At 44.5% G+C, this 20,475-nt stretch overlaps 1 protein-coding gene across 1 annotated transcript in view; it reads right to left on the reverse strand.

Annotated features, from left to right (window-relative positions):
• Window positions 1–510: 510 nt before the first annotated feature.
• The window catches only part of SCML4 (sex comb on midleg-like 4 (Drosophila)), a 52,205-nt gene continuing 32,240 nt past the window's right edge, over window positions 511–20,475 (reverse strand). The window contains exons 5-7 of the mRNA XM_009285161.1: window positions 14,808–15,077; window positions 6,018–6,163; window positions 511–636 (exon numbers count right to left, since the gene is read on the reverse strand). Coding sequence (XP_009283436.1) covers window positions 511–636; window positions 6,018–6,163; window positions 14,808–15,077 — 542 coding nt within the window. The remainder of the gene's footprint in view (window positions 637–6,017; window positions 6,164–14,807; window positions 15,078–20,475) is intronic.

Here is a 20,475-nt window from a genome sequence, read left to right on the forward strand (position 1 = left end):
TTCAAGTTTTCCAGATAGTGCAAGACATGGGGCAGTTCCCATCAGACAATAGGTGGCCAAACGCTGTGCTTTTCCAGCCCTTGAGCATCGGTGGCGGAGCTGGAGCCCAGCCAATGCAGGTCAGCGGTTACTCCTCCGAGGCGGACCCGTGGCAAATGAGGGACTCTGGGTTAGTCTTCCAGCAGTTCTCAGCATATGCCGTAGCTGTGTTTGGTTTTGATTTCCCACTTCTGATTACAAAAATAGGACTTACTATAATCGTAATAATATTAATGATACAAAATAATTATTGTAATTATATACTTTTTGGCAAATTATTAACACAAAGCAGCCCAAAAGACCCCATTGGATTAAAAAAAGGTGACAATGCACAAACGTTAAAAAAGACAAAGTCTTTGTTAAAAAAGAGGGAAAAACAATCTGCAAATGAATGCATTTCTGTAAGGCAACATGTTACCTTTAGTTTTCCATCTAGATTTAGGTCAGGTTCTGTTGTTGTTCAAGAAATTGCTAGAACTTGGCTTGCTTGAGCTTATCAATGTGGTAACACAGTTTCAGCGCAGGTCCCAGTTTCAGCCCCAGGTATTTCATGATCATGTCACTTTTCAGCAGCAGCAAAGCATTGCCATCAATCTCCTGGTTTCAAAAGAGAGAAAGAGAATCAACGTGTGTTAACCCCTTTCCAGTGCTGTGTCCTGACTCATTAAACAAGGTGAATCAGAAACAGCATGTCTTTTAAAGTAGAACTAGCTGAAATGTCATGCATTTTGAAATTTCATTTAAAAAATTGAAATCTGAGGTATGATAGAAGGAAACTCTAAAGAAGGGGTTAATCAAATAGTACTTTTTATTCTTCAAGGAACTGTAAGGTTTGTCTAGGTTTTCAATTATTTTGCAATTAAAACACGAGGATTTAAAAAAAAAATCAGGGTAGCTCTAAGCCAAATTCTGAGAAAAGCCAGTCAACCTTGAGAGAAAGGAGTGAGTGATGGAGAGAGGGAGAGGGATGTGGCCTCATGAACTGCTAACAGCGCATCTCTGAATCTCAGTTCCAGCTTTGTCCCTGGCTATCTGCATGTTTCACGGACCCCCAGTGCACTTATATCTGGTGAGATAGATCTCTCTCTCTCTCTCTCTGTTTCTTTTTCTTAAATTGAAGATAGTAGTAACTTGCTTATTTTATTGCATTCCTTAATAAAATTTGTTCAAATTTCATTTAACTATCATGTAAGTGGAGGAAATTACCACCAAGTTCAGTTTTTTATCCCAGGCCTGTTGGCTTGAAAACTTTTTGAAATCACAAAGTGAGCACAAAGTAGCTTGGGCACACAGGGAAACAGACTGTGTTTTACTATGGACTGTAAAACACAGAAGCTGTCAGCTACACTGTCCTTCCTTGGATCCTCAGCTTGTCTGTTTTTTCCTGACTGTATTAGTGGATCTGCTAAAACATACTACCCCTCCCCGCAGTCTCCACCACACTTACATGCTTGGACCATCAGAGCTAAAACATAACGAGTGCTCTCTATGTGTACATAGATACACACATATATACACATACTAATGCTGTATATATTTTGTTCTGTTTGTGATGGTCAGATCTTTCCTCTGTGATCCATTACCTACTAATTAAGCAATACTGTGGATCCTAATTTGCCCTGATCATTATTACTCCATTCAGTAGGTGATTTAGATGAGCAGTTAAGGTCACTTTCTGATTAACTCAATCAGTTAAAGCTCTTCATTTTGCAACCCCCACTCTATCCATAATAGAAACTCTCTTCACCTTCCCCCTCTCCTTCCCATTATTTTAAGGAAGCTAAGGGAAAGTAAGAATAAGTATTACATGTAATTAATATTTGCATAAGAAAGAAAAACAAACTCCTGGAACTGTGGTGCCATAGGGTAAAAACACTGTCAAGGGTTTCGTGCAGAGGCAGCTGTTTCTAAATGTTGAGTTCAGCATTTTATTATTTCCTTTATTATTACCGCGTAGGGGTCAAAATTAAACTCCATAAGCTAAGGGAAAGTAAGAATAAGTATTACATGTAATTAATATTTGCATAAGAAAGAAAAACAAACTCCTGGAACTGTGGTGCCATAGGGTAAAAACACTGTCAAGGGTTTCGTGCAGAGGCAGCTGTTTCTAAATGTTGAGTTCAGCATTTTATTATTTCCTTTATTATTACCGCGTAGGGGTCAAAATTAAACTCCATGACAAGAGTATGCCAGAGGGAACATTCATATCCAATTAAATATCCCATATTAGCCATGTCCCTGTACAGATTGTTGGCTTGACTTCTCTACAGTATTACTGTGTCAGCCCTTTTAAAAATAATTTTAAAAAGAAGGATTCTATAGCATGGTCCCCAAATCTGCAATAGCCCCACCAGATCTTGAACCAGATCTGGAGCTGGTAAAATTCAGTGCCATCAGTGCAATTAGCTTGTTTCACATGAGTTGAGATCTGGCCCACTGCAAGTTCGAATATTGCAGGAGATCATTGCCATGTTCCTGCAAGGGGATGGACACAGGAAACATATGAGCTGCGAGGTCATGATACAGTGGGTATAAATGTACAGCTTCCACCTGCAAGAATGATATTACTGTGTTTGTGCCGCCTTCTTGCAGCACTTGTTCTGAGGATACTGTTCAAAAAGCAGCCCCTAAACAAGCCCTGTGCCATGCAAACAAGAATTGCACCTGGTGGTGGATGTCCCCCAGGATGAGGCTTTTAATGAGAAAGATTAAAGTCCCCATCTTCATGGGTGTTTAAGCACTTAATTCTGAGTAAAATGAAAGACTTCAGGATCTACATCCTGCTGGGATATATATATATCTCTCCCTACTTTTGTATTCTGCAATCTCATGAACGGACACCAACACTGGTAAGGCCACCACCTGCGACAGGAGTGCACCGAGTGGCAGCTCGGTGGTCAGTCCTCAAACACTCGAGATGAAGAAGGTTTAGGGAAAGATGCATGCTCACAAGTCTGATGTCTAGCACTGGCAGAGGCAGGTTTCTATTTGAATAAATTGGATTAATTATGTTAAACTCAAAGGTTTTTGTCTCCTTCATACATGCATTTGCCAATCACTGGCCATAATTAAACTGTCAGATCATAACATTGCTTCAATCCTTCCACCTTGAGTTTTCTACCTGCTAATTCCCTGTGTAACTCTTTCCCCTTCTCCATTTCCCTCCCTCAGTCTTTCTACCAAGTCTTTCTTGCTGGGAGAGCACTGCATGGGGCTTTCACGCAGTGCCGCTACAAGGTCCCTGCCAGGCCGATGGCTCCTTTGCATGAGGCCAAAAGATCTATCAGTTGTGGGCTAGGCTTTCCTCGGCACACACCTCTGCCGAGGGAGCAGGGAATAGCAGAGGGGAGGTAGTAGGTAGTTTCATGGTCTTTGGTGGACAATCTCAGGAGCCGCCTGTGACAGAGCTCCTTGGGTGTCTTGGCAAGAAAAAAAGCTTCTGCGCCTGGTGGGAAGAGCAGAGCCATGGTCATCCTGCAATGCATATGGCAGCTGTGGAGGACGCGGGCTGCACCTCCTTACTGCACCCTGGGAGAGCCAGCTCCAGGGACTGCGGTCAGCACCCAAATGGCTTAATATAGCTGTGGGAAAGAGCACTGCCTGCACCCAAGATACCTCCCCCAGCCTTTTCTTCCTGGTGGTCCCACCACCGTCTCCCTCCCAGTGTCATAGCTCAGATAAGTTGATTGCCAAAGCAATGATTTCAGGTGATAGCTGGTCCTGGTCAATGACAGTAAGTGCTTCTAAGTAAATTATGCACCTGCTTCATAGAAAGATTGAACATACAGGAAGATATGGATAAGGTTAATGGACTAATCACTTGTCTCTCACCCCTGGGGTCTCCGTGCTAATCCAGATGAGATTTGAAGGCTGAAAAATTGCAGGGACATATATAACTCAAAGGCGTAATTGTATTGAGTTGTGTGGCAATCTTACTCATGTTCTCACACCTACGGCATATTTTACAAGGAAACCAATGATAAGTAGAGCCCATGGGTGCTGGGTGTTCAACAAAGGATGATAGGGACAGTCGTTAGTGGCAATTTAGCTTGGTCTCTCTGGTCACAGAGCAGCTGTAGTATCGTGGCACGCTCCAGTGCAGCTGGCCCATGACTGCCTGGAGCACGTCACTGCCCTGTTGCTAGATAAAAGTACACTGTGCCATCCTTTGCTGCAAGTGGAAACTAGACAAAACCGGTGCTTTTGCACTGTCCATATTTACAAGATGAACTTTAAACATTTCTCTTCTTTGGGATGTACCTGTATGCCTCAGCCCATGGCATGGCAATTCTCTCTCCCTTGCATGAAGAGTTTTCTCTCAATGCACAGCCCCCTCTGATAGTCTCAAAAACTCATGCTAAAGCAAGTTCCAAGGCTTGTTTAATTGCCTCATTACCCACATGGCCAACATAGGTGATATTTTCATTATCAGCTTATAAGGCAGATCTCACTTCTCTGCAGAAGGCTGGCATCTGACCTGTAACTGCAGATTTCGTCCTAGCACCACTGTGCCTGCTCTGTTGTTCTCATCCCACCGGCGTGTCTGCAGAATGGCAGATCGCCTCAATACCTGCCTAGGGTGAGCAGACATCAAGGCCTGTGTTTACCTTCATTTTCATCTGCTCCTCAGCCACCTCCTCTCCTCAGTATCTGGAAACCCTGCCTCCAAGGTGTAGCTGGAAGTCCATCAGTTGTCTCCCTCAGCTCATCTGCAGCCCCACATTCCCACCTGACCCTGCTGGCACACGGGCAAGGAGTGGGACCTGGTGATCAAACCATCTCGCTTGCTTTGCAGCCTGAGGCACTGTTCAGGAATCAGGGCTGGGGAGCTCTTCTCGTTTAGACCTAGGTCCAGGGACTTACATCCAAAGCTGTGACCTCCAGCTGAACACAAGCAAGTCACTTTTAGAGTAAAATCCATTTTCATAGCCAGACTGAATTGATCGAGGAGGGATGGAGGAGGAGGAGGAGGCTGAAGATGCTATTAGATGCGGTGGTGCCAACTCCATATACAGCAGCAGAACAAGAAACTCCAGATCAGATGTGTGTTTACAGTCTTCCCCTTTACTAATGAAGGATAATATAATTTCCACCACTGGCGATTGCCTAGCAAAAGCAACTATCATATTCTCCAGTGAGTCAGCAGGTCTGTTAAATTTGGTTATGTAGTTACATAATACGGAGGGGAAAAAGATTAAAAGCTTGGCTGTTTTGGGTTTCTCCTGCTAAATATCTAGAGACACATAAAAAATGCTCTTCAGAGAAGAATCATAGGTATCGTGGGAAAAAATTGTCATTGAGATGAGGCTTTTTTGTGCCAATGTGACAATGAAAAATGAGCACCAGATCCTCTGTGCTTTCTCTTAGGCTTGGCAAAGAAACAATTTACACTGGCGTAGTTGGGAACAAATAGTGAGCATTTTCTGAAGACATAGTTAGGGTCTCCCCTTTGAAGGATTAATAGAATAGAATTAGAATAGCATGGCATAGCATAGCACAGCATAGCATAGCATAGCATAGGATAGAATAGCATAGGATAGAATAGAATAGAATAGAATAGGATAGAATAGAATAGAATAGAATAGAATAGTTGAGGTGGAAGGGACCTATAACGATCATCTAGTCCAACTGCCTGACCGCTTCAGGGCTGACCAAAAGTTAAAGCATGTTATTAAGGGCATTGTCCAAATGCCTCTCAAACACTGGCAGGCCTGGGGCATCAACCACCTCTCTAGGAAGCCTGTTGCAGTGTTTGACCAACCTTTTGGGTGATAAGTGAACATTGCTTCAACCCAAACCCCCCAGTGGTGCTGAACACCTTGCAGGGCCCTGCGTTCAACCTGGCTGAGCACAAACACTGCCTGTAGCAGCCAAAGGCAGCTGAGGGTGTGTGTGTGATGTGTTCTGGCTATCTCTTGGGACTGCCCATACACTTGGCTTAAATTACCCAGAAGCGGTAAGGGCAGCCTTCTACATACGTGTTTTCTGAAGAGCTCCACGTGGGGACCTAAAGCATGAGGGTCTGCATCCTTCACAAACCAAACCACGTCATCCACTGTCCAGGTCAAAGGATTCTTGCTTGATGGCCGAGCTGCGTCTTGTCGTTCTGGTGAAGGACTTGAGGCTATCGGTACAAAAAAGCCCACAACAGCGCATTACAATGGCACGCAGCGGTTTCCTTGGTTTGTGAGCGTGCAGTGGTATGGCAGCCTCACTGCGGTGCTGGACATTGGATCTGTGTGTGCAAGTATCAGCCTGAGATGGTGGGGTGGGGAGAGAAGGGGACTTGGAGCAGTTTCCGATCTGACTGCTTATCGGGAGACACGATCCCAGCTGGCGAATTGCGTTAAAAAACATGAAAACCTCAGGTTCCTGCTGGGGAAGGAAAAATGTGCCAGCTGCCAGGCTCTTAAACCGGGCTGCCCCTGCTGTCTGATCTGCTAGCAGCAGGGATCTTGGCTCAAGAAGACACCACCCTCCCACCTGGAGAGAAAGCGCTTCAGCACTAAACAAAGGAGTTTGCCATTGAATGCGAAGGCTAGAGGATAAAGTCAGAATTTAGCAAATAGGGGTTTTTTTCTTCGCATTCAGATATTCAGACTTATCTTAGAGCTTAATGGAAGGTTTCTAGTCCATGTCCTCCTAATCTTAGGCTCTCACGAAGCTGATGGTCCCCAATGAATGCCTATTTGGAAAGCTACTAAAACACACGAAGATGAACATTGCACATGTGACTTTTTAATGGTATAAGCCCTGGATGATTTAAGGTCACTTCAGCTTGCTGTAGCTTTAAATCAAGTGAATAAAGGCACATTGGAATGAAAGTACATTTATGTTTTTATTCTTAGTCTCCACAGAATTATAAATCTCAGCCTCCACATGAATATAATTTGCACCCCCACTTATGCTGCTCCACTATTACAAGAACTATATTATGCTAGGTTACAGGAAAGCTGTTTAAATTTGTTTATATCCACACCAAGCAAACTTTGCATTAGCAGGCGGCAGCACACAGGTATATAAAATGTTACTTGCCCAGACCTGCTCATCTCTTTCTGTTAAGGCCCAGCTTTTAATGAGAGAGGTGCAGATGGTAAGCAGGCAGGCACTACAGAAGACAGAAAAGGAAACAGAAGAGTGCAAGTAGAGGGAGACCACAGATACTTAAACTGGAGCCTGGAGAAGCCCCAGGTAGCCAAGAGGGCAATCAGAGCTGCTGAGGGGAGAAGGGCTGAGCTCTCCAGAGAAATACTGAGCTTATAAAGACAGATCAAATGTATGAGAATCCCCATGCATGACTCAAAACACGATCCTAATGCGTGTGAGCAAATGTAGTGGGCTGGGTTTGTGGCTTATGTAGATCGTTATTCCATTGACTTCAATAGAGCCATGCTGATTTATATTAGCTGATTTATATTTATGCTGCTGCCCCTATATGCACAGCAACGGCTTTATGTGCATATTGGTCATTCTTTTTCTTGCTGCCGTGCTCATCTTACAGCATAATGTAATGAGGTATATTTTGCAGTTACGAAGGATGAACTCCAGTAAGCAGCAGTGCTATGAATGTGCAAATCTGGTCGATGGGCTTCATAATGGGATGTGATGTAAATATCATGATAATTACACTCTCATTTGCTAAGTCACTGTTCTGGATATAAAGGACAAGGAATAGCCGCAGGTCCTCTTAATTAGACAGCGAGGATTGGTGTTCATATGGACTCAGGCGACCCTGGGCTCCGCTCACAGAATAAATGCAATACACAACGGTACAGACACCATCTGGAGCCTTTGGCATGAAACGATGAAGACAAAGAGTGCAAAACGAGCAGGGTAATCTTGTCCAACCCCCGGATCATCAGTAACATCGAGTAACTTTGTCAGGGACAAGTGGGAGAACTGAGACTTGTCTTGGAGGCAGAGGGGCGAGTATTTCTCCCCTACCTGATCTGCCAGTGGTCTGGGTGCCAGCTGATGTGTGGAGATATTGGGCACCTCGGCAGCTCAAACCAAAGGTCAGGGAGAAAACCAGGCTTTCGCAAACCAGTCGGAAAATAGAGGGGAGAGAGAAGGGTTTGGCTGTGCCCAAAGGATTGCGGAAGTTTCTATGCTACTGCCATAATGCGGTCAGGGGAGATGTTGTGCCACTACTGAGGATCACATTTTTTCCCTTAAATTTGTATGAATATAAGGAAAGCCCAGGGGGCTTAGCCTGGGATTCACACCAGGCACAGAGACAGCAGCCCCTGGCCCAGCGACTCCTGCCTGCAACCCGCTGCTTCCAGAAATGCCAGGAAAGGGCAAAGGGAACACAGCCCCGAGAGCGGTTGGGAGCCTTCACAGGTATTGGAAATATCTGTAATGAAAGGAAGGGGGATGAGAAGAAAAGGTTGAAATAACAGGGGAATTCTATTCACTCCTTCGCAATCTAGGAATCAATAGCATAAATCTGTTTTTTTTAGAGACAAATACATAAATGACCTTTCTAAAGAGACCGCATGGCTAGAACTCTTCTAGGTCCTAGCAGATGAAAATAACCCTTTCAAATCCCTACCTAAGGTATAATATAAAAAACAAGAATTATGTGTAGATACCAACTCTCCAAAGATTGTTTTGTCTTTATTTGCCTACCTAGAGTCAAGTCCTGGATTCTCTGCTGCTTTTTCATTAATTAAGATGTGTTATTTTACTTGTGTGTAAGGGGCTACCTTTAAATGTTGTTAGTAAAACTGGGATACCACCAGCTTGCAGACAAATATCTTGAACACAGTTTGTAGCTGGTGAGTCGAAACAATCTTTTTTTCCATATCTTTTAAAATGTGTTTTGTTTAATTTACCCTGGCTTTTCAACATTGTAGTTTACACCTTTAAGTGTAATCTGTCTATTTACAAAAGAAAATAAATCATTTTGCGTCTACACAAAGGCATGGGGTTTGTTTCAATAGCATCACTTCGCTGAAGGATTATATTAAGCACAAAAGTGTTTGATGGCAGCAGGGCAAGTACTATACATTTTTTCTTATCTGAAGGTATTCACACTTAACCTAAGAATTAGATAAATGAGGAAGTCTCATGTCTCCCGGGTATCCTATGCCATCCTGTCATCAGAATTAATCAAGATGATAATGAATACTCAGATTACAAAGAGATGGGAGTGCTCGCGACCAATAATTATTTTTAGAGATCGTAATCTAGGTCAAATCCAATTTCCTGTTTTTGACAGGTGGCAAAAATTTGTCAAATTAATGGAATGGGATATGGAAATTTAGGTAATCAGAGGGAAGCGCTTCCCCCTCTTGCCTGAAGCGGTGTCAGGGAAGGAGAGTGAAGAGGTTCCTCTGCAGGGGAAGGTCTCGGGGCATCCCAGTCGAGACCATTGCCTATGCAGAAACGGCTGGAGATACCGGGTCAGTGGCCAAAGCCCAGCGAAGCCGATGGAAAGACGTGGCCTGGCTTGGTCTGAGCTCTCACCCCACGCAGGCTTTTCTCTGCCTCCCACCACTGGCCTCGGGACCTTCCTGAGAAGGAGGATGGAGAGAGGGAAAGCCAACAGCCGAACGGCTGCAGAGGCATGACAAGTAAATCCAATGCTAAAATGGAGTTAAACCTGTGAAAGAAGGAAAGATAAATAACAGACTCCCTAAATATGTTCTTGGCAAACAAACAGAGCCCAGAGGGAGTACGGTCATTGATAGATAAGAGTGGAAAGGGAGTGACAGATGAACTTTAATATTGCTGCAGGCCTAAATGATTTCTTTGCCTCAGGGGAAGGGGGTGGGAATGAAATTTTAAAAGGTTCTCTCTGATTGCACTGGAGCAGATAATAAGGAGCAGCAGATCTACTGAAACTAAGCAGAAGTAGCAGACCCTCAAAGGCGCAGAGAAATGGGAATTATTTTAAAAAACAAACTACCTCCCACTATAAACAAGGACAGGAGGAAGGCTTTGTAGGAGACACTTTAAAAGTCTAGGGCACACCAAGCAGGAGAAGAGGAGAGGCATCAGAAAAGCAGGTGTGTGGGAGAACACAATTACAGGATATTTATGGGTGTGGGGCAGGGGGGTGGGGGTTGACGAGCTACAATCAGGAGAGAGCTCTGGAGAGATTGGGCTTAGCACGTCGATTTGCACTGCCAGGTGCTTGCAGGAGATGCCGTGCACCAGCTGGCTAGCGGCCTCAGCCCCGTGGTGTGGCAGGGCAGAGTCCTCGTCCCACCAGCGCGGCGGCTGCTCCCACTCCGGCATGGCATGCACCACGTAGGGATGCAACATCGCAGGTGCTCCTCTGCCCACTGCAAAAGCAGCCCAGCATCCAGCTGCGTAAGATGCAGCCATGGGCTGGCATTAAATATGTATTTGGGCTTTTCTTTATTTGCCTCTCTTTTGCAGGGGCAGGGGCAAAATAGGCAGCTCACTGAAAGCATCGAACCTTTCAGGCTGTAAATGTCCTCAAAAATTAACAGGCAGGCTGTGTCTGCTGAAGAGGTGGTACCCAGCGCTGAGCCCCGCAATGCTGTCAGCAGCTCCTTTGCCATTGCCTTGGGGAGGTGCTGGATCTGGCCCCCGCAGGGTGCTTGCAGTATTATTCTGGAAAAAGAGAAACTTCAAACCTTGCTCCCCCAAATGTTTTCAGGAAATAAGTGTATTAGCAAGCAGGTTTGCTTCTTTAACAAAGGCCCTCAGGTGATAATAATTAACTGCTAATATTGGATAATAAAATCTACATAGAAATAACAAGCTACAGGGCAAGGTTAAAGTTATTATGTTGTGGTTGAACACGCAGTTCTTCATACTTGGAATAAAGTCTTTGTTTGTTATGTAAGCAGGCTTGGAAAGGTTTATGATGTCCTTGACTATTCCTTCCCTGATTGAAGTGCTTCAATTTGGCAAACGATGACAGGAAAGTGCATGTTTATCTGTTAGCAGCCCCAACTGGCTTTCTGAAATGAGATTTTTTTTGGGGGGGGAATTTTTTAGCGTAATCATGGAGAATTAGGCATCAAGCTTCCAATCGCATTAATGAGAGCTTTGAGGTTTAATCTCATCCATTCCGCTTGAAAGACATGTTCTGCTATGCACTGAGATATGTTTTATGGTTATGGTTTTTTCCATGATATTTGCCCACCATGATAAATAAGGCAAGCTATTTTTCAAAAATATCCATAAAGAGGATTGGTTTGAGGTTTCAGAGAGAAATTCTTCCTCTTTTTAATGAGTCCTGCCCATCCCTGCCTTGTAAGTATGCAAACTGAGGAGGATAAGGAGGGGCTGGCATGCACCACTTACTCATCTTTGCTCACTTATGATTCAGCAGCATGTAAATTATCCCTAGAAAGAGGAGAAACACACGTAGAAGCATCATAGTGAGAGCACAGATTCCAAAGACCTTTGCAAGAGAGATTTTGCGAAGACAGTAACCAAACTCTAGTGTGGCTGCACTAAGGCAATTGCAGAAAGATGTGTATTTTAAAAGTCTGGGATTGCCAGTAAAAGTGGAAGCAGCGTGGTGGGTGAAAGTATGATAGCTGTGAAGAAATGCAGTGTCTAATTTTAAGGAGGAGCAGGCAATGCTTTGTAGGACTCTACGGTGGGAATTCCAGTGTTACAGAGCTGACGCTGTCGCAAACGGAGTAGGAGATGAAACCAGGCTGTGACTGGAAACAGCACAGTTTCTTTAATGCTAGAAGTGATACTGTAATGAATCTGTGGGCACCTTGACTTCATGGATGTCACTGTGTTGCACGTCACAGCCACTGAAAACTGCCTGGCTGTGTCTGAGAGCAAATGGCTCTCCTCTGCCTCAGAGGACCCAGCTCCTGCCGTGGACCGCAGGAGACTCTCTGCTGGAGGCTCCAGAAAGCAGCTGAGTGGATCAGAGGAAATGCGATGGATGGTGGTGGCACAAATGTGTACTAGCCATTTGTGCTGACGTACAGCGGTGCATATTGGTAGAACACAGGGGATTGCTATTCCTCCTACTGGAGACCTTGACAGCAAACCCATCTTCATATGGGTTTGCGTGTACCTTTATGGCAGACCCTAAGCTACAATGGATGATACTGGAACTAATAAATTGTTAATAATTGTAAATTATCAATATCAACAAATTAATAACCGTTTTCATGATGTTCACTGCCTAACTGTCAGTTTTAGGGAGCCTTTACTGCTGAGCTGGCCAAACATCCCAGAGGTCCCAGATGAGCTAGTCTTTGCAAGTGTCAAATGCATGTCACATAAAACTTACTAAGTAGTTTTGGAATGAGTCCTTTTACCCCAAAGGGTAAAAGCAGCTTATGTAGCAGCTTAAAGTCACCTGTAACTGCTTCAAAGACAACCAAATATCATGGGTGCCTGGTCCAAAAGCAGTCTCTTCCTCTTTGCTCCTCAAAGTGCTTTAAGATGTTTCAAGCTAGAGAAATATAGGAACCTGCAAAGCCCACAGCATGGCCACGGTATGACTTTTCTGAGGCAGGGAAACAGTGGCATTCACAGTCAGAAACAAGAAGGGAAAGTAATTCAGATGAGCAAGCTTAGGGAGCTGTGATTTTACACTTCAGTCCCTTGAACATAGATTCAAACCCCTGATACCAAGGCTTTTCTCCACACAACACATTTTTAAGCACAGAACTCTACCACGGCATTTTGTGGATGCTGATTGAGTGATTCAGGGAAGAAAAATCTATGAAGGGTTACTAAATATGAATCCACCACTTCTGGTTCAGGAAACCCTTGAGCCACAAATTTCTGAAGGCGGAGAGGGCAGTGGGGAAGCACCACCATCTCTGCACTTACCCCTTTCCTGGGAGTGTGCTGCTGTCTCATGCTGGAGACAGGATGCACGGCTAGACAGACCTTTGCTCTGAACTGCTCTGAGCCTTCCTATGTACTACAAAGAGATAACAACTGATCCCAAGCAGAATGATAAAGATTTTCAAAGCAAGCAAGTAACAACGTTGTTAAATCTTGGCTCCTCGCAGCTGCCGACTAAAAAGCTTGACGAAAGGGTCCCAGTTCTGCTAGGAGGCTCTAGGGAAGCAGTGGGAGAGGGGAAAATGAATCCTGTGCACAGTAAGCCTCTTGTCCTCCCAGCACCTGATTATGCCTGCCCAAGAGGCACTGAACAAGTTCTGAAAGAAAGTGGCTTTTCATTTCCTTTTCTTTGTAACTGAGGCCCCCAGTTCTTAGTGGCAACCTTTTAAAAGTTGTTTGCAGTAGTGTATTTCTATACTATCCACTTTGCTTTGAGTAAACTTGACTCTATAAGTAAAGAAAAAATAATGAGAACCAAACGCTTAGCTGTGCTCTGTATAATAGAGTAACACAGGGGTAAACCAAGGAAACAAGTGTGCGAGAATAATAACAGAGTGATGGTTTTGGGTAGGTATTGAATATTTAGGAAGGCAAACTTAGATAAACAAAGAAATACAAGGGTAAATACTGGTAATACGTATTTTGAAAGAATAAAGTTCTAAAATATTAAATCATGGAAGTTCAGGAACAAGAAATAATACAGGTATTGGGGAGGTGAGGGATGTGAAGGAATTATGCAAAGATCTGCGGCTACTGAAAAGAGACTCTGGAGTGGCTACCAAGCAAGAATATGCAGAATCACTTGCAATTTCCAGGGGAAATGCAAGGGCAGAAAGACAGTGTAATGAGCAAGTGGTAGACAAAGGGGCTAGGGGAACCAGCAAGGCTTCTACAAATATATAAAGATTTAAAAAAAAAAATACTAGAGTGACAGTAGATTTCATTAATAAATGAGGAAGGGAAAGAAATTAATGACTTAAAAATGGCTGAGACACTCAACTCCTTGTTAGATCTGTCTTCAAGATGAAAAATGCAGAAATTAAGTTTGAATAATTAGTAAGGGGTGAAGACACTGTTCAAATCACTACTGATAAAGACCTGTTAATGGCGAACTTGGAAAATGCAAACAAAGACAAAGTTAAAGGAAGTTCAGGGAATTAGCTAACCCATTTGTGAACCCAGGTCATTTCTAGAGAAAAAAAATCATGGCTAATAGGGAATATAGGTAATGGGCAGAGTAACCGACCCAGCAAACCTAAATCCTAGCAGGGTAACTGGACAAAAATAAAAAGAGAGGGAAGAAGAAGGGTTATTGAATGCAGTGGTTCCCATGGCATCCCATGAATTTGCAGATAAACTTCTTGTGACTTTGCTTCCTGAAGGATAAAAGAGCCTTGAGCCGTGAGCTGGATGATTTCTAAAAATATAGGTTTTGCTGGGCAGTCTTTTTCAAGCAAAATCTGGCCTGGTTCATGATTAAAGGCACAGGATGGGCCATGCATCTAGCAAGCAAAATCTTTTGCTAAAATGGTTTGAGGTAGGCACTAATATTTAGGTTTGCTCTGCATCGTATCTTGTACACAGCTGGTGTCACACAAATAACAGATACCTGCCTATAGGCAGTATCAATCTTTTGGAGAAATGCCATATGTATTAATATTTATATCTGTAAGTTGATAATGGCAGTTGTGATTGCCACACGATTATACATAATACATATGTTTACATAATTAATAACAGCATTAGAAAACATTCACCTTTTTACTTAATGATGAACAGCTTGATTTTGTGTTTACATAGGTTATTATTTCTCCTTCTAAATGGAAGCGTGTGTGGTCCGGATGGATGTCAACCCAGACCCACCTCACTAATTTTCCTGGGAATTTGGGAGTGAGTTAAAACTCCAGCATGGCACCAGCATAGCCACACACATTGCTAAATGGAAGATGTTATATTACCACTTCTGTTTCCTTCGAGATAGGTGCCATTCCTTGTTGGGCTGGAGGTCTGATGCCGCAGGCCAGTAGACGAGGACCCGCCTGAAGACATCTGGGCAGGACGATGGCTACAGGAGGAAGAGGAGCCTCCAGCAGGACGTCCATCTGCAGGACTCTGCCGCATGGCGTACATGGAGCCCATGCAACCAAAGGCAGAATCGGCAGGATCCATGCTGTACCGCTTCATGTTCGCAGGATCAACCAGGTAGTCCTCGGGTATGACCGTTTCTGCTCGGGAAGCCAAGACACAAAAGAAACATCAGTAAAACAGAACCAATTTTAATTCAGCCCTTGAGAAAATTATATATATTTTTTTGCCAAAATTCCCTTTTTTTGGCAAAAAGTTTAACTCCATTTCCAACTTTCTGTACAGACAGCTGGCTCCAGGAGGGATCCTTGCTGAGAATTAATAAATAATGAAGGGAAGCACAACCACTCAGAAGTCAGTAGAGTCACAACAGGGAAACTATGGCTTGATGTGACTCATCCGTGTCAGCTTATGGCAATATTCTCCGTAAAGTCCTGGGCCACTGACTGGCAGGTCCCATTTGCCTCATGGTGCTCCCTGAATACCACTGAGACTGGACGATTGTGCAGCTATTGTTTGCTCTGTCTTTCATTTAAAAACATGAAAGTTGAAAGGAAGAAGGCAGAGGAGGACAACAGGACAGGCAGTTCGTTGGGTTCATAACACCTGGCAGCCAGTAGGAGGGAGTGAAGGTAATAAACCAAAGCATTCTGGCTGCAATTACCAAAATTAATCAGAAAATATCCTCAGCTGCAGGCATCCATCAGGCCAGGTATCCTGCAAGAAGAGGCTTGAAGGCTGACGAGCACGCCCAAGGTTTATCATGAGCAGAGGTGTGTGAGTGAGTCACCTGGACCCAGCTCGGGTTCAGACACACGTGCCGGCATCATGGACCTAGGTCCAGGTCCATCTTGCTTTGCTGTCTGGACTGAGACCTCCATGTCTGTGTCATTGTCCTCCTCTGGCCAGTCCCAGTCTCCTCCCAACAGGCCTCGGTGTCCAAGCTCCTTCCTACTTGCCTTTTTTGTCTTCACAAAACATAGTCAAAGCTCTTCCTCCTCCTCATTCCCACTGCTGTTTTCCCTGCAAAACCAGCCCTCCCCTAACCCAGCCTCAGGACCCTCTCCTCCACCACCATCACCACCGCCACTGGGATACAAGCAGAGCCCCTGGAAACCTCTCTGAGATCCAAACCTTCACATAACCCCTACAAATACTGACAACCTGTGCTTCAGAGATTCCCACTCCCACTGGGTGAAACAAGGTGTTAACATCTGGCAGGCAGGGAACCCCCAGATTAGGAAAGTGCCTCCCATTGCCCCGTGATGTTTCTTTGAGCTGGTGAAAATGCCACTTTCCTCATCATGCATACCCTCTCTCCAGACACATCTGAGCAGGGTGAAATTACCCATGTGGTGTCAGACATCTCCTTCCCTGCCTGAGCAACACTCTTCTCTCCCAATGTATTGGGTAGCCTTATTGAGTAACAAGAATTTATGCTGTAATTTATGCTACAAGACCCAAACCCCATCGCTAATACATGTTGAGGCTGTATATAATAAAGTTGTCCTTTTAATTTATATTTTTACTCTTTTCCTTTGAAAAAAAAAACCCTTGGCAGCTGCATACAGTAGTTGATGTTAAACAAACATGATTTAGTTTGACAACTCAAATACTCAAGAGTTGTGCCATGCCAGCATTCTGGTTTGTGTGTCAAGCCACAGCACAGATTTTTGTTACGTGACTGCCTGACTTTTCATTTTCTTGCTGCTGTCTTTTAAAACTTTGTCCCATTCTGGGCCAAGGCTGGACTCACCATAGGGCAAACATCAGATCTAAAGGACTGCTGTAAATGTGAAGTTTCCTCGCTTTTGGGCACTTGCCTTTGCAACTGCAAGTAACTTTCCTTTAGCGACGCTTTTTTTCCCTTAGATAATTTGGATTCTTACAGCGTGCGTTCAGGTATCCTGCTGCTTTCTGTCAGGGATTTCTGAGCTTGATTCTCACACAAATACAGATAGGGTGTAATTCAATTGAATTCAACGGAGTTCGGCTAATGTAACACTAGCGTAATAGAAATGGGAATGAGACACTCTGAACCTTTCTCCCTAACCTCCAACAGATGCCAAAATTGTATAGCAATCGAGCTAAATACCTTGCTTTTCAGACTCCTCCCAATAAACCAAAGAAAATCCAATCAAGCCTTCTCCTTCAAAGGAATTTAATTACTGTGTAGAACACTTGCAATAAAAGCCTCTTACGCATAAAGAAGACAGCTCTTTCTGCAGCATCCTGCCTGCACCGCATGGAATAATTATGCCTCTTGTGAATCATTACCTCTTTATTCCAGGAAAAGAATGCTCTTTTAATATGATTACACTATGAAGAAGACACAGACTATCAAAACAGCAAACAGCACATTGAAAGAGCCCTGCTAAATAAACAGCATGCAGCTTTTATTACTATGGATATAAATTACTCCAAAATTTGTGAGCGGACACCAGGGATTTTTTGACTGATGTCAGACTCTCTCAGTAGTCTATGTGAAATAAGACATGTGTGGGTGAAATCTCCCCATGGAAGGACACCCATGAGTTGTGTACAAGACTGTGACTATGACGAGGAGTCAGATGCTGTCAGTTCTGTTTCTGACTCTGCCTAAGACTCTTTTCTTGATCTAGAACAATTTATTCCACATGTCTCTGCTTTGGGCTCCAAAATGGGAGTAACGATGCCTGTTGCCATGGACCAAGCAGGAGCCTCCATTCATTACTGTTTGAAACATGCCCCAGTGGAAGATGCTTCGGGAATTTGAAAAGTGATATTCAATTCTTCATTGGACAGGGGGGAGCAGGGATCGTCTCAAGCAGCCAGGTTTCTAAGCAAGCCTTTTCAGAGCTGCTGATCTTCAAGTTGACATGAGCAGTCAGTAGATTACTAGAGCAACTCATCAAAGTCACGCCCTCCTGACCAAAAGAAGCTCATGAGGAAATGCAGGTCACAGTTAGATTAGGAAAAAGGAGACTGTGCATTAAAGTATGTGTGGTTACAGGTTTTAACTCCTACAGTTTTAAAAGGTGCTGGTCAGCTTCTGTGCTCCCTGCTGAGTGTGGGCTGCTTTGTAAAACTGCACAAGCTGATGCACCTTAAGCAACCATGTCCCCATGAGCCCATGCCCTGCAACCACCTGCCCACCCCCAGGAGAGACCCACGCATGGGAGGGAAGAGGCAGGCGGGCCCGGGGGACTTTCAGGGCACAGAGAGATCCATTATGCCCTTGAGGGGTGACATGGTCCCCGGTGGCACTTGAGGGCAGGAGAAGACATTTGCATTTCATGACCCCGCCTCCCAGCAGCAGAGGAGGAGATGAAGGTGACCGGGGACAGTCTGTATGGGTTCACCAAGGATTGCTCATACCTGACCAACCTGATTGCCTTCTATCATAAAGAGTCTGGATTTGTGGGTGAAGGGAGAGCAGTGGATGTCATTTGCCTTGACTATAGCAAGGCTTTCAACACGGTCTCCCACAATATTCTTGCATCCAAGTTAGAACATTATGGTTGGATTGAGTGAGAAGCTGGTTGGATGATCAGGCTTAGTGGGTGGCCGTTAATGGGCTGTATGAAGGCCAGTAAAAAGTGGGGTACCACAGGGGTCTAACCTGGCATCCAGGTTTGGTCTCTGTGATACCAGACAGACATGGACAAATGGATGAGTTCAGCGGAGGGCCATCAAGATGCCTGGGGCCTGGAGCACTTGCCCTGCAAGGGTAGGCTGGGGGAACAGGGCTTGTTCAGCCTGGGGGAGAGGCAGCTTGGGGGTAGGAACCTAACAGCAGCCCCACAGGACCCATGGGGAGGTCACCAAGAAGATGGAGCCAGTCTATTGACAGTGGTGCATGGCAGGACAACAAGAGGCAACAGGCAAAAATTGAAATGAAAGCTTCAGACTGGATGTACGGGGAAACCTTTTCCCCAATGAGGACAGCAGGGCAGTGGCAGATGTTGCCCAGAGGGGCTGTGCAGGCTCTGGCACTGGAAGTTTTCCAGACCCAACTGGACAAAGCCCTGAGCAACCTGGTCTGACCCCATAGCTGACCCTGCTTTGGACAAGGGGTTGGACCAGAGACCTCCTGGGGTCCCTTCCCACCTGAATTGTCCTCTGATCTGAAGATTGACATCTTCTCCACTCTGAGAAGCAGCCACAGAGGGTGGGGAGGACCATGGCGAGGGCTCATGAAAGGGGTCCAGGGCCCCTTACAGTGGCATGGGAGGCAGCGGGAGGGATGGGCTCCACTATCCAGAAGCCACAAAAGACTGTGGAAGCTTTTTGTGTTCCTATTTCTCCAGCTCTCCGCTAGTTTGTATCACAGAGAAGCTGCGCAAGTTGAGGCTCGACCAATGACGCATATGAAAATATCTGCATTTTGTAAGCTCCCAGAAGACCTTGTAAAGTGCACGGCTTTCACAGCTACTAATCCCACTTTGACCAATTAGAGAAAAACATGTTTTCTAAGACAATAGGAGAAAACATAACTCTATTGAGGTTTAAAATGCAACAGTTTCATAAATCTGTAGCTTAGCCCTTCTGTATTCTGTTGTGCTTCTGTGTTTTATTTTTTGGGTAGTCAGCAGAAGAGCACACACTACTGAGAAATTAGTACACAATATTTTAAAGCAGGATTTATGAGAAAGCTGCTTTGAGCCTTTGCTTTGAGCACAGCAGTCTCCATTACAACTGTTCACCACCCTGAGATGCTCAAGCCATTTTGGCATAGTTTTCCTTTCCATGAATGGTCCACAGGCAACTGGATCGAAAAGCCCAAGTCTGTTACATCCACCTTAAAATGCAGCAAAGGAGAAGAGAAAAAAACCCAACTCCTTTCCCAATTTAAAAATGCACATTTCTTTAGCCGAGTTTCTTTAAAGTAGCAGCGTGTGTGGTTTCCAGCCAAATTCATGAAGATGGGTCAGCTGAGTGTTAAAACAGCATGAGAACCTGCAGCTCACATCCCAGCTCTGCTGTAGACCTCTGGGGTGACCTTGGTCAGGTTATCCGTCATCTCTGGACCCCAGTTCTCCATTAGGATGAAGAAAAATACTTGTTTTGTCTCTCACCTCTGTAACATGTTAAGTCCTTTGCCTCATCGGTATCTGTATGACACTACAGCGTGCCACATGGATGTATACTCCATGTGTGGATGCAGAACACATACAGTGGACCTTTGGTAGCATCTGGGAATAGAGACACTCCAGAAAGACAAAAAAATTATGCCTCCCATTGTGCATTAGGAAAGCAAATTAAAATCAATTTCAAGTCAAGCAGGAAATGAAGAAGAGTGTATACCCATGAAGATGATCCTTAGCTGATGTTTTCCTGGGCAGATCTAATCTCTCACTTTTCTTCTTTATCTTAAAAAAAAACCCCAAAACCTTATTCTGCTAAAATCTGTCCTATAGGTAAAAGCTCTTTCTGCACTTCAGAGACACTCCTCTCCTCTCCTCTCCTCTCCTCTCCTCTCCTCTCCTCTCCTCTCCTCTCCTCTCCTCTCCTCTCCTCTCCTCTCCTCTCCTCTCCTCTCCTCTCCTCTCCTCTCCTCTC

The sequence above is a fragment of the Aptenodytes forsteri genome, unplaced genomic scaffold (genome assembly GCF_000699145.1).
Source record: "Aptenodytes forsteri isolate BGI_AS27 unplaced genomic scaffold, ASM69914v1 Scaffold171, whole genome shotgun sequence".
Taxonomy (NCBI): Eukaryota; Metazoa; Chordata; class Aves; order Sphenisciformes; family Spheniscidae; genus Aptenodytes; species Aptenodytes forsteri.